This window comes from Siphateles boraxobius, unplaced genomic scaffold, assembly GCF_051911475.1.
Source record: "Siphateles boraxobius isolate OS27281-9 unplaced genomic scaffold, OSU_SipBor_1 12, whole genome shotgun sequence".
Classification (NCBI taxonomy): Eukaryota; Metazoa; Chordata; class Actinopteri; order Cypriniformes; family Leuciscidae; genus Siphateles; species Siphateles boraxobius.
Genome location: NW_027508722.1, coordinates 16,147,441 through 16,172,462, shown reverse-complemented (window position 1 = coordinate 16,172,462; position 25,022 = coordinate 16,147,441). Strand labels below are relative to the sequence as shown.

At 41.7% G+C, this 25,022-nt stretch overlaps 1 protein-coding gene across 1 annotated transcript in view; it reads right to left on the bottom strand.

The window, feature by feature from the left end:
• Positions 1-17,325, bottom strand: part of LOC143717982 (complement C4-B-like) — a 66,412-nt gene extending 49,087 nt beyond the window's left edge. The window contains exons 1-23 of the mRNA XM_077209218.1: positions 17,172-17,325; positions 15,941-16,127; positions 15,516-15,687; positions 14,034-14,104; positions 13,735-13,823; positions 13,487-13,569; positions 13,276-13,363; positions 12,962-13,082; positions 12,734-12,863; positions 4,627-4,739; positions 4,302-4,463; positions 3,861-4,028; positions 3,589-3,774; positions 3,299-3,457; positions 3,023-3,155; positions 2,768-2,839; positions 2,012-2,221; positions 1,781-1,892; positions 1,247-1,317; positions 1,028-1,167; positions 466-687; positions 289-340; positions 71-160 (exon numbers count right to left, since the gene is read on the bottom strand). Of these exons, the coding sequence (XP_077065333.1) occupies positions 71-160; positions 289-340; positions 466-687; positions 1,028-1,167; positions 1,247-1,317; positions 1,781-1,892; positions 2,012-2,221; positions 2,768-2,839; positions 3,023-3,155; positions 3,299-3,457; positions 3,589-3,774; positions 3,861-4,028; positions 4,302-4,463; positions 4,627-4,739; positions 12,734-12,863; positions 12,962-13,082; positions 13,276-13,363; positions 13,487-13,569; positions 13,735-13,823; positions 14,034-14,104; positions 15,516-15,687; positions 15,941-16,127; positions 17,172-17,248 (2,908 nt within the window). The 5' untranslated portion in view covers positions 17,249-17,325. The remainder of the gene's footprint in view (positions 1-70; positions 161-288; positions 341-465; positions 688-1,027; positions 1,168-1,246; positions 1,318-1,780; positions 1,893-2,011; positions 2,222-2,767; positions 2,840-3,022; positions 3,156-3,298; positions 3,458-3,588; positions 3,775-3,860; positions 4,029-4,301; positions 4,464-4,626; positions 4,740-12,733; positions 12,864-12,961; positions 13,083-13,275; positions 13,364-13,486; positions 13,570-13,734; positions 13,824-14,033; positions 14,105-15,515; positions 15,688-15,940; positions 16,128-17,171) is intronic.
• Positions 17,326-25,022: the final 7,697 nt, after the last annotated feature.

Here is a 25,022-nt window from a genome sequence, read left to right as displayed (position 1 = left end):
GCAATATCAGAAATTGAGAATTTGAAAGCATTCACGACATCTTTTTTCAAAAACAGTTTTTGCTTTGGACCTTCTAGTTTGACAAACAGGTTGACATTCGTTTCAGGAACGGTGCTGTTTGGGAAAGATCCATCAATAAACATGTGCTGGTCACTTCTACCTGATGAGCAGAGTTCAGGTTTTTAAACACGTTGAGATTACCATGTCACAAACTTTGTCAAAATACACAGCCACCATATGTGTATATCAGGGTGAACAGGACAATCAAACGATAGCTAACAATCTCACCATTGAGATTAATAAAATAAGTCTGCTCTTCTCTCATTTCCACTCCCTCATTCTGAGACATGAAGAGAAAGACAAAAGATAGATTTTAGAATCACTGAACTCCAATTGTAAAAAAAGAAAAAGGAAAAAAAAGATATGGGATAAATTTGGGTATTTTGATATTCCCCTTCCCCTTACCTTGACCAAGAGCATCTTTTGAATGGCATCCACTTTTGTTTTTTCTTCTTCTTCAAGTTCATAAAGTGCAATAGTGATAGGGATTTGGCCTGTTACCATGGGAACAGCAGGGAAAGTCACAGTTTGAGATGACTGTTGCTCCATACTGATTTTGACAGTGGAAGAGGAAGATGCTGACCCGGGTGAACAAAGACCATCCACTTGTTTCATTTGAACAACAAGCTGACCAGGAAAGTGAATAACAATATATATTAATCTCAGAAATTTTTTATCTTCTCATGTTTTATAATATATAATGTAACAAATACTGTTGTGATTATTTAAATGTAGTTTTATTTCATAAATAATAATAATATGACTGCACCACCCTGACTTACACCAATGAATAATTTTTAAAGGACAAGTAGAAAAAAAGTAAATAACTTCTTTCATATATCAAATGATACTTTTATAATTAGTAAATTAATTAAATGTATGTACCAGTCATTATTGTCAAAGTGCTTTGATAGTGCAGTGAATAGTGCCTCTCAGTGTTCTAAAAAAATCTTTCATTTAAACAAACCTCTCTTTTCATCTTTTCATAATTAAAGATGACCACAACTATAGACAGTTGCTCAAAGCGTTTGACCGAATAGGGAAGCCTCAAGGATATAAAGACCGGCTTAAATACAAGGAGGTCAACAGGCTCTGTCACACAAAAACCTGTAAGCAATAAAAATAAAAGGTTTAGTTCGTTTGTGGATTGACATTAATTCTGATAGCAGTGAAAGGGGGAAATTACCATGGGATGCAGATAAGCTGAGAGCTTGGATCTCCCATGTTGTGATAGAGTGGGGTAAATGGATTGTGTGTCTGGAAGAAAGAACTGGTGCAATTACATCATTATACAAGACCTTTGAAAAATCATAACTGTTTAAAAAAAAATCAATGGAAACATTTTACATATTGTAATAAATTTATATGCATGATATTGTTAAATGTGTGTACACATTAGACTCTCGTGTCTTATGTACTTAAGGTGATGATACACAGGGCAACTTTTTGAGCAATATTGCTGGGCACTTTTCCATTGAAAATGGCCAATACATTTCTATATAGATAATTTAGATCGGCCATGGGCCCTGTGTCTCATCTGGTTGACGGCAACATTGCCCAGCAACATTGCTCAAAAAGTCACCTTTATCACCTTTACAGTAGATACATTTTCTAGTGCATAACATTTATATTTTTGTATTTATAATAAAACAATACAATTGTAATTAAATGTAACATTTATAATAGGCCTATGCCTACTTTAGAGAGAGAACCTACTCACTTTACTTTTCCTTTCACATCCATCTGCTTAAACTCAAAGCTTGGAGGGAAATATCGGCGAATTGATTGTATTTCAAAATCAAAGAATTCCTCATCTTCATTAGAATCAGCAGCTGTGGGAATTAAATATAAAATATAATCATTTGTGTAAGAAAAAAAATCTGATGTCTTCATTGCACAGATTGTGGCACACCTGAATTTACAAAAGCCTTATGGCACTTTTATGACTCACTTCTGCCATGCCCTTTCCTCAGGTCCTCTCTCCTCTTTTTGTCTCTTAGCTTGGTTGCAAACTCACAGCACTCTCGGAAGGCATCCACACATTCTTTGCTTTCTGTTTTTCTCACTCTTTTCACTCTGTCCTCACAAGTGAATTTCATAGGAATCAAGGTGAAACCATGGCGACAGCATTTCTGCAATTCTGCTTTCTTAAATGCAGCCTCTACAGGACAAAAGTGATGAGCAGGAGAAGTTAACCGTAATTACACATGTTCATAAGCATATCCAGGTCATGAATGCCACTGTGTATAGCAACAATAATTAAAAAAAAGAGAGAATCTAAATTGTATATACGCACTCAGCCATTTTTCATTAAACTTTTAATTAAAATAAAAACAATATTAAAATTGTTTTTGGTTATTGGAAACATCTAAAATAAAATAAAATAAAATAAAATAAAAGCTTCGTTAAAAAACAATTAAATTTAGAAATGTTGGCAACTAATGAAATAAATAAGTTTAAGTTGAAACACTAAAATTACTAAAACAATAAATTGAAAATACGCAATAAAACCTGAAATAAAAGAAAGATAAATAACAATTTTAAAAAAAGTGACAAAAGCACATTCCCTCAAAAATAAAATGAAAGCTAATTCAAAATATACATTTTTAATATAATATAATATAGTATATAAATAATATAACTGACTCAGATGAGCTTTAAGAATTGATACAAAAGGTAATCAAATATTCAGGTGACAATACAATACCTTTTTTAGCCATTTCTGTTTGAAAATCTGTAGAGCGTTTGTTGCGCCTAAAACCAGACTCGCAGCTGAAATCTAGAAGTACAATGATTTGCAAAATATAATTTGCATATTGTTACAACTCTCTCATGTGAAGGCAATAAGTACCTATCCTTTTTTCAATGGTAAGTCAAGATTGAAAATAAAACACAGAAAATGTCCACTATTTTTCCATTTCTCAAGCATTGAAGTAGAGAAGAGTTTGGCATCATTTGGCACCTTTTCTCATCATTGAACGGATTGTGGTCGAGTGTGAGATGAAGGCCAGACCAGCGTCATTAAAAACAGCAGCTGTGTTCTCTCCACCGCCATACGAACACCCCAGATCATAAGACTTCATGGAGGTGAACACCTTCACACAAGAATATGACAAACAATACACAAAAAAGATAACAAATAATAATAAAAAAGATTTAAAAAAATCTTAGATTTATCTTATTGTAGGCATATATATGATTTTTCAGAAACCAATAGGTGCTAGTTAGTGCAACACACCTGTTTTGGAGTGAGTTTGTTTTGAGAACCCAGGGCATAAATGGCTTTGTCCACAACTAGTAAGGCCACTTTTGCATTCTGTGTTCCCACATCAATTTCAAGCTCAGCTGAATCTTCTGGCCCATAATAATTATGATTGCGATTCAGTTTTATCTCAAGCTAAACAGGAGATGGGAAAGCATAACTGTAAACATTTGGCAATATTTTACTGTACTGTATAATTTTGACATAAGATTACTAAAACATTGTAAGCTGTTAAAAATATTTTAAGCATTTTAGTGTCTGTTTACCTTTCCCTCACACCTGTCCTCTACATCTACCCACACTGAGTCTGCAATGATGTCACCATCTGTGTCATAGTAAAAGGCGATCACTCTGAAGGACGGGATCATATCTGGGCTTATACGGATGGATATTTTTACTGCAGAACCTGATGCAACAGAGCTCGCTGTTCTCAACATGCCTCTGCTGACAATCTGAAGAGATGCACATATTTCTCAAGAGTTCTCTGGTATATAAAAACATTCACTTTAAATAAATGAAATTGTAATACACTGCTTACCAAATAATATATTTGCCCATCTACTGGATCGCCACTGACATAAAATGTAACATCTAGAGACTCCTCGGATGACAGGACTTTATTAGTCACACTCATATACAGGAAGCTGTTCTTTGTGGATTTCACTGGGCGCATTTCTCTTGTTGACTTGACACCATCCACTGTTACCTGTTGAATTAATAGGTCAAAACTATACAGTATAGTGTTGTATTGTATTATATACTTATGCAATAACTGAAAGTATATATATATATATATATATATATATATATATATATATATATATATATATATATATATATGTATATATATATATATATATATATATATATTTTTTTTTTTTTTTTTTTTTTAAAGCATGCCTGTTTCACAATCAAATACAATTAATACATAATAGTAAATGTGAAACAGTGTGAAACAGGCCTTCTTTGGATGTTTAACCTGCATTGAAATAGAAGATGGTGTTCCTTCCAAGTTGAAAGAGTGAAATGCGATTCCCTCTTTATTAGTTTTAATAGTTATTGACTTTTCTTTGGTGCTTGAGACATCTAAGTTCACTTCAACGCCTTCAGCCGGGGAACCATTTGGGTGATGGACTGTGACCTAGTGAAAAACAGGGACCACTGGTATACTAACACAAAATCATCTGCAAAATGTTACTATTATAAAGTGAAAGCTACCGTTATGAATTACTGCAAGCACAATCCTCAATGACTGACAGTATCATTACTATACATTGTATTATGAATAGAAGTGTTTTCTTTACCACAGCTTGAAAGGGATATTTAAGAGTGTAGAACAATCTTGTTCGAGACAGATCCACATTGTATGGACTCAAAACGATGGGAAGGAAAGCTGATGATTCCTGTACCTCACCACCTTATGAGAGGTACACAGTCGCTTTAGGTCAAGTGAGTCAACATTAACTGTAGTAAATTTGAACTATTTCCAGAACAATAGGCATCTTAACATTACATAGCACATACATAGCTACAAATGACATTTATTTCTCTTAATCAATAGTCTGTTCAGTTAATCTTGTATTTTTGGGGCCAGATTTACTAAACAAAGCAAATTAGCGTAAGTCTACAATCCTATAAAAGCACAGATGGGAGTGGAAAGTTCTGTGGGTAATCTAATGACAGTACGACAATTAAACAACACAGACACAGCCATTTCAAGTGCAAAATATGTTAAGACTTTTTTTTTTTTCAAAAGTTAAATATTGCTACAAATACCAGAAAACTGACTACCGCAAATCTAAATCACGTTGCAGGATTTATTTAAAGGGGTCCTTGATTATGATTTCACTTTCTTAACTTTAGTTAGTGTAATGTTGCTGTTTGAGCATAAACAACATCTGCAAAGTCAGAAATTGCTTTGTAAGGACTACAAACGGCTGGTAGGGACTACAACAAGCTTCTTCCCGGGTCAGTGACGTCACAAACCATACAATTTACATAAACCCTGCCCCTGTGAATATGCAACAAAAGGGGTGAGGCCATGTTGGGCTGCAAAGCTGCAAAGAAAAGAAGGAAAATTATCCATGATTTTGCGATCGATTACTGTTTGTATTACCATAGTTTTCTGATAAATATGATTAAATGGTGGATGACATCGTATCTATAAGAAAAAGAAGAAAAAAACACATCACCTTTGAAACGTCCTGTGAAATCTGTGCTTGCAAATCCGTTCAGCAAAATCCTCTTGTTCGTTAACATTGTCAGGGTCTGAATCTGGCTCGAAATGATTGAAATTGACGCCATTGTTAATATTTACATCTGAGTAGAGCGCTGTTATGAAGAGGCGTGAAATTTCCAATACTGCCAATCACAACACACTGGGCCAGCTAACGAATCACAGCACATTTCGTATTTTGGAAGGAGGAACTTCATTGAAAACAACATGTTCAACCAAGCTGGGGAGAGAGGAGCTGTAATAATGTAAATATGTGAATAATAAAATAATATAATAAAAATAATATAATATGTTTTTTGAACAATCAAGCATGAAAACATATTCTAGTACACACCAAAAACAAAATAAAGACTTCGTAAAAGGGCATAATAGGACCCCTTTAAAGACTCTAATCCAAGGGGCAACCTCCCCGTCTCTTGAAGCTAACACGGAGGTGACTTAAACTGCAGTTCATCAACTGAACTCTAGAGACAGGCTCCAAAAGGGAGTCAATTCCATATATTCCTCATGTTAAAATGCCCAACTTTACATCAGAAAAAAATCATGTTTACAGCCTGGAACAAAATTGTCTATAAAGATACAAGTCCTTCTCAAAAAATTAGCATATTGTGATAAAGTTCATTATTTTCCATAATGTAAGGATACAAATTAAACTTCCATATATTTTAGATTAATTGCAAACCAACTGAAATATTTCAGGTCTTTTATTGTTTTAATACTGATGATTTTGGCATACAGCTCATGAAAACCCCAAATTCCTATCTCAGAAAATCAGCATATCATGAAAAGGGTCTCTAAACGAGCTATTAACCTAATCATCTGAATGAACTAATTAACTCTAAACAACTGCAAAAGATTCCTGAGGCTTTTAAAAACTCTCAGCCTGTTTCATTAGTCAAAACCGCAATCATGGGTAAGACTGCCGACCTGACTGCTGTCCAGAAGGCCATCATTGACACCCTCAAGCAAGAGGGTAAGACACAGAAAGAAATTTCTAAACAAATAGGCTGTTCCCAGAGTGCTGTATCAAGGCACCTCAGTGCGACATCTGTGGGAAGGAAAAAGTGTGGCAAAAAACGCTCCACAACGAGAAGAGGTGACCGGACTCTGAGGAAGATTATGGAGAAGGACCGATTCCAGACCTTGGGGGACCTGCGGAAGCAGTGGACTGAGTCTGGAGTAGAAACATCCCGAGCCACCGTACACAGGCGTGTGCAGGAAATGGGCTACAGGTGCCGCATTCCCCAGGTCAAGCCACTTTTGAACCAGAAACAGCGGCAGAAGCGCCTGACCTGGGCTACAGAGAAGCAGCACTGGACTGTTGCTCAGTGGTCCAAAGTACTTTTTTCGGATGAAAGCAAATTTTACATGTCATTTGGAAATCAAGGTGCCAGAGTCTGGAGGTAGACTGGGGAGAAGGAAATGCCAAAATGCCTGAAGTCCAGTGTCAAGTACCCACAGTCAGTGATGGTCTGGGGTGCCATGTCAGCTGCTGGTGTTGGTCCACTGTGTTTTATCAAGGGCAGGGTCAATGCAGCTAGCTATCAGGAGATTTTGGAGCACTTCATGCTTCCATCTGCTGAAAAGCTTTATGGAGATGAAGATTTCATTTTTCAGCACGACCTGGCACCTGCTCACAGTGCCAAAACCACTGGTAAATGGTTTACTGACCATGGTATTACCGTGCTCAATTGGCCTGCCAACTCTCCTGACCTGAACCCCATAGAGAATCTGTGGGATATTGTGAAGAGAAAGTTGAGAGACGCAAGACCCAACACTCTGGATGAGCTTAAGGCCGCTATCGAAGCATCCTAGGCCTCCATAAGACCTCAGCAGTGCCACAGGCTGATTGCCTCCATGCCACACCGCATTGAAGCAGTCATTTCTGCAAAAGGATTCCCGACCAAGTATTGAGTGCATAACTGAACATAATTATTTGAAGGTTGACTTTTTTTGTATTAAAAACAATTATTTTATTGGTCGGATGAAATATGCTAATTTTTTGAGATAGGAATTTTGGGTTTTCATGAGCTGTATGCCAAAATCATCAGTATTAAAACAATAAAAGACCTGAAATATTTCAGTTGGTGTGCAATGAATCTAAAATATATGAAAGTTTAATTTTTATCATTACATTATGGAAAATAATGAACTTTATCACAATATGCACATTTTTTGAGAAGGACCTGTATTTTTGCCCTTCATGACAACTGTGAGTGGGGTGAGATTTTTTATAACTCATACATTTAAATTATATTTAGATTTAAAGTTCTGCATAATTAAGGCTCCGTCCATTTTAGACTTCAAAAATGCTCTTCAGAAACCTACATGTGACGTCACGGACACTACGTCCATATTTACAGTCTATACTCTACTCCCATAAATTTTGCGATTTAAAGGAAAACTCCTAGACTTTCCTCCTAAAGGTTGAGCCGCAAAAATAACTGTCCACTACTTTTAATCGCTAAAATTTCACTGCATGTCTTTAATAAATCCTGATTGTAGATTTTTAAAGCCAAAAGAAAAAAAAAATAGGGGGGGGGAAATCGTCCCGGGTTACGTATGTAACCCTAGTTCCCCGAAGGGACGGACGCTGGGTGAAATCGCAGTGGGAACGCCCTCCAGCGTGACGCGTCTGAAGCATGAATTAAATCAGTCAATGGAGAGATGGAGTGTCATAGCGAGTGACGTCATCGACCAGGAAGCTATAAATATCCCCTGAGCACACAATACGCCAGCTTAAAAGTTACTGAAGCAAGCGACCCAAGCGGATGCCGGGAGAATTGCAGGACACGCAGCGTCCGTCCCTTCGGGGAACTAGGGTTACATACGTAACCCGGGACGTTCCCCTTCAGGGACTACCGCTGCGTGAAATCGCAGTAGGAACGCAATACCCACATCCCCATACGACCAAATCCCCGTTGTGTGTCATTAGGAGACACAAACCGACGAGACAACCTGAGCCCCGGGAGTGGGGCTAAGATCAAGGGAATAAAATCTAACGAAATGTGCGGTGAGGACCAGCCTGCCGCATCACAAACGTCCCGAAGAGAAGCTCCTGAAAGAAGAGCTGTAGAGGCAGCCATACTCCTGGTGGAATGAGCCCTTACAGTCAAACGTGAAGGCTGATGGGCCGAACCGTAAGCAAGCGAGATGGCCTCGACCACCCACTTGCTCATCCTTTGCTTAGATGCAGGACACCCTTTCTTAGGTGACCCAAAACAGTCAAACAGTTGTTCCGATCTCCTCCACAGGGCAGCTCTGTGGACATAAGCATCTAAAGCCCTAACGGGGCACGGCAAATTAAGTTTCTTCTGGTCTGACGTCAGAAAAGGCGGAGGACAGAAAGCCTGCAGAACTATAGGTCTAACAAAAGTAGTTGGCACCTTAGGAACATAACCTGGTCTCGGACAGAGAAAGGCCATGATGGGCTCGAAAGGAGCTAGGGAGAGACCTTCTAAGACGATGGCCAGATCCCAAGCTGGTACCCTCGTGCGAACTGCAGGCCTCAGCCTCAAGGCGCCACGAAGGAAGCGAGATATAAGTGGGTGTCTCCTGAGAGAACCTCCGCTTGAAGGGGCGTGGTAAGCAGCAAAGGCCGCCACTTACACCTTCAGTGTGGAGTGGGATAACCCTGTGGAGAGACGGTCCTGCAGGAAATCCAGCACTGTACCAACCGGGCAGTTAACTGGGTCCTGCTGGCGCTCTCCACACCAAGAGGTGAAAAGTTTCCACCTCGCGGCATATATCTTCCTCGTGGCGGGAGCTCTGGATTGGAGGATGGTCTCAACGACCTCAGTCGAGAGACCGAATCTATGAACTAGGCCCCCTCAGAGGCCAAGCCCACAGCCTCCATAGTTCTGGGCGGGGGTGAAGGATCAACCCACTCGCCTGAGAGAGTAGATCTCTCCTGATCGGTATCTCCAGGGGAGAGCCGTCGAGGAGAGACACTAGGTCCGCAAACCATACTCTGGCCGGCCAGAACGGGGCTATTAGCAGAAGACTGAGCCCGTCCCGGCGAACCCTCTCCAGAACTCCCGGGAGCAGAGCGATCGGGGGAAAAGTGTACAAACGTGACCTCGGCCACGGATGTACCATCGCGTCCAACCCCAGTGGGGCTGGCTGGCTGAGAGAGAACCACAGTGGACAGTGTGATGTCTCTCGGGAAGCAAATAGGTCTACCTCGGCACGACCGAAATGTTCCCATAGGAGCCCATTCCCCGAACGCAGACCCCCCTGATGGTTGATATAAGAGACCACCGATGTGTTGTCTGTCCGGACAAGAACATGGTGGCCCCTTAGGTCTTGGAGGAAATGTTTCAGAGCCTGAAACACTGCTACCATCTCTAGACAATTTATGTGCCATAGACGGTGATGGTCCTCCCACAGACCCTGAGCTGGGCGACCACTCATGATCGCCCCCCACCCCATGAGAGAGGCATCCGTCGTTAGCATAACGCGACGACAAGGAGCTCCCAACACAGGGCCTTGGGACAGAAACCGAGGATCTTTCCACATAACCAGGACGCGATGACACCGTCGCGAACTCATGATCATGCAAAGCGGATTTCCCCTCTCGGAGAGACCCTCTGGTTCTGAGCCACCACTGTAACGGTCTCATGTGCAGGAGGCCAAAAGATATCACGTTGGATGCAGCTGCCATGAAACCTAACAGTCTCTGGAACTGTTTTACAGTGGATGACTGGCCTAGCTTGACCTGATCTACTGCGGCAAGAATCGAAGCAACACGAGCAGGTGACAACTGTTCCTGCATCGTCGTCGAATCCCACACTACACCGAGAAAAGTGGTTCTCTGTAATGGAGAAAGAACACTCTTCTTGGCGTTGAACCTCAACCCCGAACAAATTGATGTGAGCAAGAACGACATCTCGATGCCGAACCGCCTGTTGTTCTGATTGAGCTAGAATTAACCAATCGTCTATATAGTTCAGAATACGGATGCCCTGCAGCCTCAGCGGGGATACAGCCGCATCCATACACTTCGTGAACGTGCGGGGTGACAGTGCTAGGCCGAACGGAAGAACCCGATATTGGTATGCTTCGCCCCCGAAAGCGAACCTCAGGAACTTCCTGTGTTGAGGGAGGATAGATACGTGGAAGTAAGCGTCCTTTAGATCTATCGTGACGAACCAGTCCTCGGATCTGATTTGTGACGCAATCTGCTTGAGAGTGAGCATCTTGAATTTGAGCTTCCCTACAGCGCGATTTAAGAGACGCAGATCTAGAATGGGACGCAGCCCTCCATCCTTTTTCGGAACGATGAAGTACCGGCTGTAGTATCCTAACTCCCTGCTGGGTGGAGGAACCCGCTCTATAGCTCCTTTTAGTAGCAGAGTTTTTACCTCCTGTTCTAATACCAGAGCCTGCTCGGGGCCCACCACTGTGGGCAGAACCCCTATGAACCGAGGTGGACGCGTTCTGAACTGAATAGCGTACCCGTTCTCTATAGTATTCAGGACCCACTGAGAAACATTGGGGAGAATTTTCCATTCCGCCAGTAACTCTACTAAGGGAACCAGCCTCTCGAGGCTGGCCTCTGGATGAACATCCCGAGTGACCAACACAGCGCCCTGTAACATACTGGCAGGGAACAGCTGGTCTGGGCACTCCACAACCCTCCTCGGAGGGGGCGAGCGCCCCTCGGGAAATCGCTCGCCGAGTCTCTCTACACCCTGTAAAGGCAGGGTTAATAGAGCAGACCCCTGAGGGCATCGGGAAAGACAGGGCACCGTGTTTTTGTGCGGCGAACTCAAGTCTTTCCCGATGGGGACCACCCTCACAGTCCTGGCGTTTAACATGTCAGGATTTCTTCGACGCGGCCTTCTTAGCGACAATGACTGTCCTCAGATCAGCCCTGCCACGAGAAGGCCGCCCCGGAGAGCGCCCCGCCTCGTCCCTCCAGTTTCTCTGCGGGGGGGCACGAGACGCGACACTCTGCTTCTGCTGCGGTCTTTTAACAGAAGAACTCGGCGGCTGGGACTGCCCTCGCTCAGCAGCCCCAGCGACACGTACTTTGAGAGGATAAATTTATGGAAAGCAGCCTCTTGTTTTTTCTCTTCCTGGAACCTCTCAGTGACAGAGTGAAGAGCGTTACCGAAAAGGCCCACAGGCGAGACGGGAGCATTTAAAAGGAGAGTTTTATCTTTTTCCTTCATTGAGGTCTGACTCAGCCATAAGTGTCTCTCTGTGGCCACCATGGCTGCCATAGACCGGCCGATAGACTTAGCGGTCTCCCTGGTGGCCCGGAGAGTGAGATCAGCAGTCTGCCTGAGTTCGTTGATCATATCAGCAGAAATTCCCCCCCCCCCCCCCCCCCCCCCCCTCACAAGCATCTTTAGGCAGGTCGGCCTGATAAGCCTGCATAACGGCCATAGTATGCAAACACACAGCCGCCTGACCCGCCGCCTGACCCGCCGCCGAGTAAGCCTTCCCCACCAGCGCAGAAGTATTTTTTAGAGGTTTTGAGGGAAGAGCCGGTGCTTTAAGCGAAGATGACGAAGCAGGAGAGAGATAGCTAGCGAGCATCTCCTCCGCCTTCGGCATCGTCACATACCCTGCAGTTTTTGCACCAAAAATGTTTCCATAGGCATTAGACTGGTTAGTGTAAATTCTACTAGAAACTGGTCTAACCCAGGTCTTTGAAACTGCAGCGTGAAGATCCGGGAAGAAAGGTAAGCACCGGCGAGAAGGCTGAGGTCGTGCAGGCAGAAATCTATTGTCTAGATTGCTTTATTACTCCTGCCTTCCTGGTCGATGACGTCACTCGCTATGACGCTCCATCTCTCCATTGACTGATTTCATTCATGCTTCAGACGCGTCACGCTGGAGGGCGTTCCCACTGCGACTTCACGCAGCGGTAGTCCCTGAAGGGGAACTTTAACTTTCGAATTTTTTTTTTTTTTTTTTTTTTTTTTTACCAGATGTAACAGAACTTTAAATAATATGACATTTTGACATTTTAATACCTTCCTTACCATATAAAATTTGCCCATCTATTGGATTATCAGCCGCCCATCCATTGACATAAATTGTAACATCTAGAGATGTTAAATTTGCTAGCCCACAATATCAGTAAATCTGGCCCATAGTCTATTTAACTTTAAATGTATTTAACTTTCACTAAAACAATTTCATGTCTTGTTATGATTGATTACTTAAAATATCTGTAACTGTGACAGCAATGTAGAATTGGGCCCGAGTCGCTGCCAAATCATCTAATGTTGAATTCAGTTTTTGGTTGATATCTGAAATTTTAACAGTAATCTCAGCATGGCCTCTCTTCACCTAAAAAAGGGGAAAACACCATGAACGAATATCAAAGAGTGATCTGTGAGTATACAGGTACTCATCTTCGAGTTTCTATAGAGGACGTTTCTACTCACAGATCCAGTTTTCTCCAGTCCCTTGATGAATTCAATTTCTCCAGCATTATTCTCTGACTCATACTTTTTCATCCCAAACCGACAGTGGAAACCGCCATTAATTTCCTTACCATATGTGTATCTTTAAAATGATTAAAAAACTGCATTATTCCACTTTCTCAAATTCAGTAAGCTCATATTGATACCATTAAAGGAATAATTCACCTCAATATACAAGTTTATAATGCCATAAGGATGAGTAAATAATGACTGAATTCTTCTTTTAGCTGAACTATCCCTTTAAGAGTATTTATTTGATCTGAATTTGAACTTACAAGGCTTGAATGGTGAAATTGAATGTCTCCGCATTCACAAGCAGAAAGGCTTTCTCTGACTGAACAGAAACCCCAAAGCTGGGAAGAACTGACAAAAATGCATTGCATTTAAGTTAGATGCAACTAAATATCTGTAAATTAAAGATTTTTATAGATATTTATAAAGGTAGGAAAATATGTGAATGCCCATATCTAGTTTCACTTCATTTACCAAACTTCTGGACCTTGAATTCACGCACGGCAGGATTCTTCTCGTCACCTTTGTAATGTGCTGTAATCTTCCATACACCAGGTCTGGAGAAATTCAATTCAAACGTTGAATATGTGATATAAATATAGCAGCTTTAGAATGGTGTCATCTTAAAAGACTGAATGGCATGCTAATATTTATCTTCATAAACATCACAAATTTTACACTACAAGGTATTTTACTATGATAGAAAATGAGATTGACTGTACTTTGAAATATCAGGGATGTGGTAGAACTTTGAAAAAATGCCATCTAAAACTTTATACGTCAATTTTTTGATCTTGTTCCCATCAGCATTCTGAGGGGATAGATAAAGGTCAGTTAGGCAGGACACGCTAGTTTCTTGATTTGCTCAATAAACGATGGTGAAAATGTAAGCTGCAGAAAAAATCCTATTACATAATCTTAGAAATAAAAACTCGGAGAATGTGTTAGTGCTCATTATATGATCTACAGAGAAGAATACTGTATTATAAGTACAAAATAAAAATAGAACTTTCTTACTTACATATATAGAGACATAAACTATTTCTGATTTTGGTCGCATAGAGTGGTCCAGAGTGAAGATCCTGAACCAAACTGAGAACACAGATAACCAGGTTGAATACACAGTAGTAATATACATACATGGATTTTTGACTTGTGACATGCTATATTTACATTATGTGAGAGACTAAATGGCATTTTTTTTTTCACCCTACAGAGCCATTTAAAATGAACAATAGGCTATGGCAGTAGAGGTATGTAAAGGACCTAAAATACATATAATCCAAAAAAAATACTGTAATATATTGATGTTGATTAAAAGAAACCGTCAGGTTACGTATGTAACCTGGTTACCTGAGAACGAGACACTGCATCATGGTGTTGACGCTATGGGAACGCTTCGATGTAAGCCAGTGTTTGAAGCAAAGCTAATCTGATTGGCAAAACGAATGAACGTGATGTAGCCCAGCCCGTCACAGAGTCCATAAATAGATGCCAGAAATGTGCATCAACAGATTCTAATTGTCTGAAGAAGACACACAGGCGTAACCGAGGTGTGAAAATGTGACGCAGCGACTTGTTCCCTTCTTGGGGAACCAGGTTACATTATATGTAACCTGAGACATTCTCCTTCAAAGTGGAACTTCAACTGTGTGTCATGGCGTTGATGCTATGGGAACTTCAATACCAATGTCACCATGCCGAAAGTGAATCTCGAGATCCTGGGGTTGAATCTGTGTCTAAACTGTAGAACTTGATGAATGTGTGAGGAAAGGAAGAATCTGCCACAAATTGCGACCACCAAAGCATAACAGGAGTTGAGAGGATCTACGCCACTGGCCTGAGCAGTGGACATAGATTCTCAAGGAACGGACCGGACATAACAGCTAGGGCTTTCTTGCTCCTGCATCTCATGAGGCAAAGGAATGAAAGGTCTCATGTGCAGTAGACCCAATGCAATAATGCTGACTGCTGCCGCCATGAGGCCTAACAGCCTTTGAATATCTAAATTGAAAGCTCCTGGTCTAGCTTTCTTGCCTATGTGGTTAGGATCGAATCCACACATGCAGGAGACAGACGTGCCTGTATCGTCGTCAAATCCCAAACTACACTCAGAAAAGTGGTCCTCTGTTTGGCATAAAATACACTCTTCTTCAAGTCAACAAGTCAACACAATATATAACATTGTTTCAGTGGTTTTTGTATATTTGAATCCAAAAACCTTACATATTGTGCCTTTAAATAAGTTACATACCAGAAGTCTTTCACAGAAGTCTCATTCTGATGTTGATAAGGGGGATTCTAACTGTCATCCACATATATATTTTTTTCCCCCATACACATTTGTAAGATCTTCTTTGTTACCAAATTCAGATTTTGTTTATAATTCTTGCATATTTAGACTTAGGCAACCGGATCTTAGTTGCCATTTTGGTACAGCTATATTTGACTTTTCTGACTCTTGGCTCATTAGTAAGGCAAACAATGTGTTTATTGCATGTACCTTTCTGCGTGGGGTTGTAAATGGGTTGGTCAGTCTGAATAAAGATGTAGCCACTGTGTTTGGAGACCAGGATGCGAGTCTGCCATTTCTGACCATTAACTTCACATGCCAGGTTGAGATAAGGAGGCTCTCCACTGATCGATTTCAGGTTTGAAACTTCATTTGCAAATATCTTGAAGAGGAACAATACAATTTAATACAAATAAATAAGCCTCAAACACAGCAACTTTTTTTTAAATGACAGAACAGTGTGTTGATGCTTTTATGATTATTTTTGTTGTACATTTTATTCCATAATTTTAACAGTTACATATCTAACTAATTATTTTGAATATGTATACTTAACCATATCATGCTAAAATAAACTTTTGGTATTAATCTGAAATTACATTCAAATCTATTCATTTAGATATTTATTTCTTTACCTCAAGCTTCACTGCCTCAAACTGTCCTTTTTTGCTGATTGTTTTGGTTTCCCGTGTGGACATGGGAATACGCATCTCCGTTTCTAACCAACAGGACACAGGTTTTCCAAGCAATGCCTCCCCCACCTGAATCCATATGGGTTCTTTCACACCAACATGAAAGACACTCGGAGCAGTGATTAGGAATCTGATACACACAAACCAAGGAAATTTCCATGACAACTTATTTATAAAAATATTGATAAAATTGGCAATGGCTTTCATAAACAATTTCTCTTCAGTAATATGACAATTTTAAAGTAAAACTAAGTAATCTTCAAGAACATATGTAAAGAATGAAAAGTGGAGCTATAGACACTGAATGCGAATTTACAGTGGATTTTGAACTACACTTTCTGAAAATCCACTAAACAACTACAGTAATTTTGTGAACCAGCATATGGAAGCTGAACATCAAGTTCATCCTCATCTTGACATATAATTGTGCTTTTTCAAAACTATTGTCATTTGTTATGGTTGTGACCTTTATTGCATTAAAGTCAACTCCCATTAAATTGCATTAACAACTAAAACTGCCTACAAAATGATATCCGGCCTATAGGAAATTTGCCGCCTTCTTCCTTTATTAAAATATTATTAAAAATGTGTTAAAGATTTTATAAGCATATTGCACAGTTGTGCTTAGAGTCAATTTTGTATTTGTGATAATAAATAAAGAACTCCCGCACACTATCGTAACTTGCAATTTAAAATGAATGTTTATTAACACACAACGTTTCGGTCACACGAGCAAAACCAACTGATTATAGTCAATTTATTATTTTTCCTCTGAGCTTTTTGTTATTCTATGCATTTTTTTTGCAGTAAAATAATGTTGTTGTTTTTTTTCAATTTTGTAGTGTTTTGTTCTTCCCTCATATTTAAAATATTTTTAAAAATATAAAATATTTTCGTTTTATGTTGATGGTTCCAGGATATTTTGTAATTGAGCTTGTAGGGTCACCTCCGGACATCGCTTTAGGCCATTGGTCAACATTATTATTATTGTTATTAATACTCTTCTAATTATTATTATTATTAGTAGTAGTAAACCACACAGCTTAAGTGTCATCAGCTAAAATGGAACATACCGGCATACTGTTCTTTTACCACTCTACCACTACCACTAATAATAATAATTGTACTACTAATAACAACAAAATGATAATTGTATCTACTGTATGATACTTACCTCTTATTGTTATCTCCCTGAACAGCACAATTCATGCACAGCAGCAGATAGAGAAGAGGACGCATGTGCACCTCCATGGCGAGTGTGTGAGTCCTGTGTGAGCAGCAGAAAATTCCAAACAGATTTTGGTCTCTCAGCTCTGCTATGCAGATGCTGCACAATATCAACTGAATGAATGTTATTATGGGGATTAAGGGGTTATTAGAGTTCTGTCATTGCACAACCAGGGTATGTGCTCTCTCATTGGACGCACTTAAAGTGCCTTCTCCAAAGTCATGTGATTTAAAAGAATTTAAGGACAAAAATCAATGATTTGATGTGCTTTGGCTCAATTCTATTTGGATAAGTGGTTTCGTAAATGTATTATATAGTCACTATTATCCAGGTCCAAAGTCTTTAATTAATTATTACTTAAAAATTGTTTAAACATCAAGTTATTTAAAAGAAATTCAGTTCAGTTTATTTCCAGAGAAAGGTTTAGGATATAATTTTTTTATTTATTTTAATGAAAACAAAGAAAGGTTGACAAAATAAAGTTAAAAAAAAACATTACATGCAACTTTTAGAACTAAAGGTCAGATGTTCTTGCTTCATTTGAAGCACATAATGTTCTTTGGAACATTCTCAAATTATGCTGGATAACATGATCATCGGCTCTTTGGCAAATTTAAGGAGTCGATGCAGTACTGTGCTGAAAAACAATTTGCAATTAAATGGCTATTAAATACAGACATGCCAGTGTAGAAACTGCTTATATTCAATATCTTATATACAACATTTTCTAATCAAATAATAAAACACATTTCAGTATTATTAACATAAGGTAATGTTACCGAAGACATACAGTACTGTGCAGTATTTTGGAAAATTTTGGAAATATTAAAAAAAAAATTAAAAGAAGTTAATGCTCACCAAGGCTATACAGGTGCTGGTCATATAATTAGAATATCATCAAAAAGTTGATTTATTTCGGTAATTCCGTCCAAAAAGTGAGATTTGGATTTTATATTCATTCATTACACACAGACTAATATATTTCAACTGTTCATTCCTTTTAAGTTTGATGATTATAACGGACAACTAATGAAAACCCCAAAATCAGTATCTCAGAAAATTTGAATATTGTGAAAAGGTTCAATATTGAAGACACCTGGTGCCACACTCTAATCAGCTAATTAACTCAAAACACCTGCAAAGGCCTTTAAATGGTCTCTCAGTCTAGTTCTGTAGGCTACACAATCATGGGGAAGACTGCTGACTTGACAGCTGTCCAAAAGACGACCATTGACATCTTGCACAAGGAGGGCAAGACACAAAAGTTCATTGCTAAAGAGGCTGGCTGTTCAAAGAGCTCTGTGTCCAAGCACATTAATAGAAAGGCGAAGGGAAGGAAAAGATGTGGTAGAAAAATTATTACAAGCAATAGGGATAACCGCACCCTGGAGAGAATTGTGAAACAAAACCAATTCAAAAATTTGTGGGGGAGATTCACAAAGAGTGGACTGCAGCTGGAGTCAGTGCTTCAAGAACCACCACGCACAGACGTATGCAAGACATGGGTTTCAGCTGTTGCATTCCTTGTGTCAAGCCACTCTTGAACAAGACACAGAGTCAGAAGTGTCTCGTCTGGGCTAAAGACAAAAAGGACTGGACTGCTGCTGAGTGGTTCAAAGTTATGTTCTCTGATAAAAGTAAATTTTGCATTTCCTTTGGAAATCAAGGTCCCAGAGTCTGGAGGAAGAGAGGACACAGTGCACACAGTGCAAAAAGCTACCAGTACCTGGTTTAAGGACCATGGTATCCCTGTTCTTAATTGGCCAGCAACTTGACTGTGATGAGGGGGGCGTGGTTTTGCAGAGTTTGCAGCGGGGAGAGTGAGGGAGGAGCCGAGCGGTAAGTAAGTAGGTCAAGTGCAAAATGACGAACACCTGTGTCTGATTGCAGTAATTGGCGTGGGGAGACCACATAAAAGCCGGCTGGTGCAAGAGATCGAGAGAGAGAGAAGGACTGGGGACTCGTACCAACACTCGCGACCTGCTGGCTGACAAACGGACTGAGGATACAGATTGGGAAGAGTTTTATGAATGGACTGAGAGATGAGTCAGCAGGAAATAGTGTTTTTGAACTGTGCTGTAGACGTGTCTAAGGTGAAGGCGCATGTGGCGCACCTTTTCTTTTGTTTCTTTATTTTGTATTTAATAAAGTGTACGAGTCCCCGTTACGCCGACCCTTGTCTTCTTTCTCCCCCCCACACACTGAACCATCATTACACTGGTGCCGAAACCCGGGATGGAAGAAGAAGCTGCCGCCAGACAGTCCCCGTCCCCATTTGCGGATGTCATCCACGCGCTCGCGGGTTTACACCAAGAGCAACATCGTGCCCAGGTGGCCGTGAAGGAGGAACAGGAGCGCCGCTTCGAGGCCCAGCAGGAGGACCGTGAGCTGTTCCGGAGCTGGATGGACCGGGAGGTACGGGCCGGACCATCAACGGCAGCTTCAGCCTCGGCCCAGACCATCCCGCTTCACAAGATGGGTCCGCAGGACGACCGGGAAGCTTTCCTCGACCTGTTCGAGAGGACGGCCGAGGCTTGGGGCTGGCCGCCCGGGGACTGGCCAGTACGGTTGATCCCGCTGTTGTCCGGAGAGACACAGATCGCCGCACAAAAATTGCCAGTCCCGAACCTCCTGGTCTATGGAGATCTCAAGCGTGCCATTCTACAGCCGGTCGGCCAGACCCCGGAGCAGAGCGTATCCGGACCCTCGAGCTCGGGGAATCTGGTCGGCCCTTCGTCTTCGCGCAACAGCTCCGGGACGCGTGCCGCAAATGGCTGATGGCCAAAGGACGCGACGTCGAGGGAATCATCGACCAGGTGGTACTGGAGCAGTGTGTTGCACGGCTCGCTCGGAGTGCCACACCCGACGTCGCTGAACCAGGCCATCCAGTTGGCGGAGGACCAGATGGTGGCGTGCCCAGGGGTCGGCGAACCCCGAACCATCATTACATTGACCTTAACCCTATAGAAAATCAATGGGGTATTGTGAAGAGGAAGATACAATACGCCAGACCCAACAATGCAGAAGAGCTGAAGGCCACTATCAGAGCAACCTGGGCTCTTTTAACACCTGAGCAGTGCCACAGACTGATCGACTCCATGCACGCCGCATTGCTGCAGTAATTCAAGCAAAAGCCCCAACTAAGTATTGAGTTCTGTACATGCTGATACTTTTCATGTTCATACTTTTCAGTTGGCCAACATTTCTAAAAATCCTTTTTTTGTATTGGTCTTAAGTAATATTCTAATTTTCGGAGACACTGAATTTGGGATGTTGATTAGTTGTCAGTTTTAATCATCACAATTAAAAGAAATAAACATTTGAAATATATCAGTCTGTGTGTAATGAATGAATATAATATCCCAATTCCACTGGAATGGAATTACTGAAATATCACCTATAAATAAACATCTATCTATCTATCTATCCATCCATCCATCCATCCATCCATCCATCCATCCATCTATCTATCTATCTATCTATCTATCTATCTATCTATCTATCTATCTATCTATCTATCTATCTATCTATCTATCTATCTATCTATCTATCTATCTATCTATCCATCTATCTATCTATCTTTTCTCTTTCTTTTTTTTCTATCCATCATTCTTTTTACTTTCTATCTATCTTTCTTTTTTCTTTCTTTTTTCTTTTTTTCTTTCAATCTTTCTTATTTCTGTCTTTCTTTTTTCTATCTATCTTTCCTTTTTCTTTCTTTCTATCTTCCTGCAGCATTTTGGAGATATATGCCATTATTCTACTTTAAACACCAATAAAATCCTCATCTCTAATGAGTAGAAGAAATTAATGGTCAGTTTCCGTAGGGGACGCCCCATACAGTGTGCACACCTCATATCTAACCATTTAACTGCAGCATTTTGGAGATATATGCCATTATTCTACTTTAAACACCTATAAAAACCTCATTTCTAATAAGTAGAAGAAATGAATTGTCAGTTTCTATAGGGGACATACCATACAGTGTGCACACCTCATATCTAGCTAATTCACTGCAGCATTTTGGAGATATATGTCATTATTCTACTTTAAACACCAAAAAAACTCATTTCTAATAAGTAGAAAAAATAAGGGGTCAGTTTCTATAGGGGACGTCCCATACAGTGTGCACACCTCATATCTAACCATTTTACTGCATCGTTTTGAGATATGCCATTATGCTACTTTAAACACCTATAAAAACCTAATTTCTAATCAGTAGAAGAAATGAATGGTCAGTTTCTATAGGGGACGTCCCATACAGTGTGCACACCTCATATCTAACCATTTAACTGCAGCGTTTTGGAGATATAGGCCAGTATTCTACTTTAAACACCAATAAAAACCTCATTTCTATTAAGTAGAAAAAAACATTGGCCAGTTTCTATAGGGGACGTCCCATACAGTGTGCACACCTCATATCTAACCATTTAACTGCATCGTTTTGGAGATACAGGCCATTATTCTACTTTAAACACCTATAAAAACCCTAATTTCTAATAAGTAGAAAAAACAATTGTCAGTTTCTATAGGGGACGTCCCATACAGTATACACACCTCATATCTAACTAATTTACTGCAGCATTTTGGAGATATATGCCATTATTCTACTTTAAACACCTATAAAACCTAATTTCTAATAAGTAGAAGAAATGAAGGGACAGTTTATATAGGGGACATCCCATACAGTATGCACACGGTGGGAACGCTCTGCGTGATTGCGTCGTGAAGCACGTGTATAATCAGTCCAATGGAAGAGCGAGACGTCATAGGCGGTGACGTCATAGACCAGGAAGCTATAAAGCACACCAGAAAACAGACCGTGACAGCTTCTGAAAAGGCCTGAAGCAAGTCGATCAGGGCATGCAGGAAGTATGGCAGGAGAACGCAGCGTCTCGTTCCCTCTCAGGGAACCAGGGTTACATACGTAACCTGAGACGTTCCCTTTCAAGGGAACTCGAGCTGCGTTGAGACGCGGTGGGAACCCCATATCCACTACGCCATAATGAGAAATGCCCGTTCTGTGTGGAGTCCTTGCGCACACTAAGAAACAAGCAGCCTAGCCCCGGGAGTGGAGAGGTCTAGGTCGTAGAATCTGACAAATGTATGCGGTGAGGACCAGCCTGCCGCATTACAAACGTCCTGAAGGGACACCCCTGAAATTAAAGCCTTAGAGGCAGCCATAATCCTAGTAGAATGGGCGCGGACAGCCATAGGTGAGGGCTGTCCGGCCGCTTCATAAGCAAGTGAGATAGCCTCAACTACCCACTTGCTCATTACCTGTCTCGATGCAGGGCAACCTTTCTAGGTTGAACCGAAGCAGACAAATAACTGCTCTGATCTACGCCACAGGGCAGCTCTGTGAACGTAGGCATCCAAAGCCCTAACGGGACATAACAGATTGAGACTTTCCTGATCTGGGGTAACGAAAGGTGGAGGGCAAAAAGCCTGCAGCACAATAGGGCCCGCCACATTAGTGGGGACCTTAGGAATGTAACCCGGCCTAGGGTGTAAAAATGCTTTCACCATACCAGGTGCAAATTCCAAACATGAAGGAGCCACCGACAGGGCTTGCAGATCTCCAATTCTCTTGTTAGAAGAAATAGCGAGAAGAAATAGAGTTTTTAGTGTAAGGAACTTCTCTGAAACCTCTTCAATAGGCTCGAAGGGAGCCAGGGCCAGACCCTCAAGTACAATGGCCAAATCCCAAGCCGGTGCTCTAGAGTGCAATGCAGGCCTCAGCCTCAATGTACCACGGAGAAAACGAGTAATAAGAGGATCTCTCCCAAGAGAAGAAGCCCCCAAAGGGGAGCGATAAGCAGATATAGCCGCTACGTACACCTTTAAGGTGGAGGGAGATAATCCAGCAGAGAAACGGTCTTGTAGGAAATCGAGAACTGTACCAACCGGGCAGTTAACAGGATTTAAAAAACGTTCTCCACACCATGTAGAGAACAATTTCCATTTCAATGAATATAGTTTCCTCGTGGAAGGAGCTCTGGATTGAAGGATGGTCTCAACGACCTCAGTCGAGAGACCGGATTCTAAGAGCTGGGCCCCCTCAGAGGCCAGGCCCACAGTTTCCACAACTCCGGGCGAGGGTGAAATATCGTGCCCCCTGCTTGAGATAACAAGTCCCCTCTGACAGGAATCTCCATGGGAGAGCCGTGCAGAAGGGACACTAGGTCCGAGAACCACACTCGGGTCGGCCAGTGCGGGGCTACTAATAATAGATGAGCCCCCTCTCGGCGAACCCTCTCCAGAACTCCCGGAAGCAATGATATCGGGGGGAATGCGTACAGGTGCAGCCTCGGCCACTCCTGTACCATAGCGTCCAGTCCGAGAGGAGCTGGATATGTGAGGGAGAACCAAAGCGGACAATGGGTTGTATCGTAAGATGCGAAAAGATCTATCTGAGCTTGACTATAGTTCTCCCATAGGAGCTCCACCACCTTGGGGTGAAGTCTCCACTCCCCGGGCCTCAGCCCCTGTCTTGACAGGATATCTGCTCCCACATTCAAACACCCTGGAATATAAACTGCCCTGAGTGACAGTAATTTCCCCTGGGCCCATAGGAGGATCTGATGAGCCAGTTTGCATAATAATCGGGACCTCAGACCCCCCTGATGGTTGATGTAAGAGACCACCGATGTGTTGTCTGTGCGGACGAGCACATGATGGCCTCTCAGGTCTGGCAGGAAGTATTTGAGAGCCTGAAATACCGCCATCATCTCTAGTCGGTTTATATGCCACGAAAGCTGATGGTCCTGCCAGACACCTGTCGCAGAGCGGCCACTCATGACCGCCCCCCAGCCTGTGAGGGAAGCATCCGTCGATAGCGTTACGCGTCGACAAGAAGCCCCCAATACTGGGCCTTGGGTGAGGAACCAAGGTTTCTTCCACACGACCAAGGCACGTAGGCATAGCCGCGTGACCTTGATCGTGCGAAACGGATTTCCCCTCGGAGAAAACCCCTTGGTCCTGAGCCACCACTGCAGGGGTATCATGTGCAGAAGGCCAAAAGTAATTACGTTGGACGCAGCTGCCATGAGACCCACCAGTCTCTGGAACTGTTTCACAGTGAGTGACTGGCCTAGTTTTACCATATTTACGGCTGTGAGAATCGCAGAAATACGTGCTGGAGACAATCGTGCTTGCATAGTTGTCGAATCCCACATCACCCCTAAAAAAGTGGTCCTCTGGGCTGGGAGGAGCACACTCTTCTTGGTGTTTAGCCGCAACCCCAACCTCTTTATGTGAGATAGAACGACATCTCGATGCCGAACTGCCAACTGCTCGGAACGAGCCAGGATCAACCAGTCGTCGATATAGTTTAATACGCGAATGCCCTGGAGTCTCAGAGGAGCCAGCGCTGCATCCACGCATTTCGTAAAGGTGCGGGGTGATAAACCTAGGCCGAATGGAAGGACCCGATATTGGTATGCTTCGCCCCCGAAAGCAAACCTCCGGAACTTCCTGTGATGAGGATGAATGGATACATGAAAGTAAGCGTCCTTCAAGTCTATTGTGACAAACCAGTCCTCGGACTGAATCTGTGATACAATCTGTTTGAGTGTAAGCATCTTGAACTTGAGTTTGTGAACTCTGCTGTTTAACTGACGCAGATCTAGAATAGGACGCAACCCCCCATCCTTCTTGGGAACGATGAAGTAACGGCTGTAAAACCCTGACTCTCTGCTGGGAGGAGAAACCCTTTCTATAGCCCCTATTTGCAGAAGCGTCAGTACTTCTAGCTCCATGAACTGAGCCTGCCTTGGGTCCACCACTGTGGGAAGG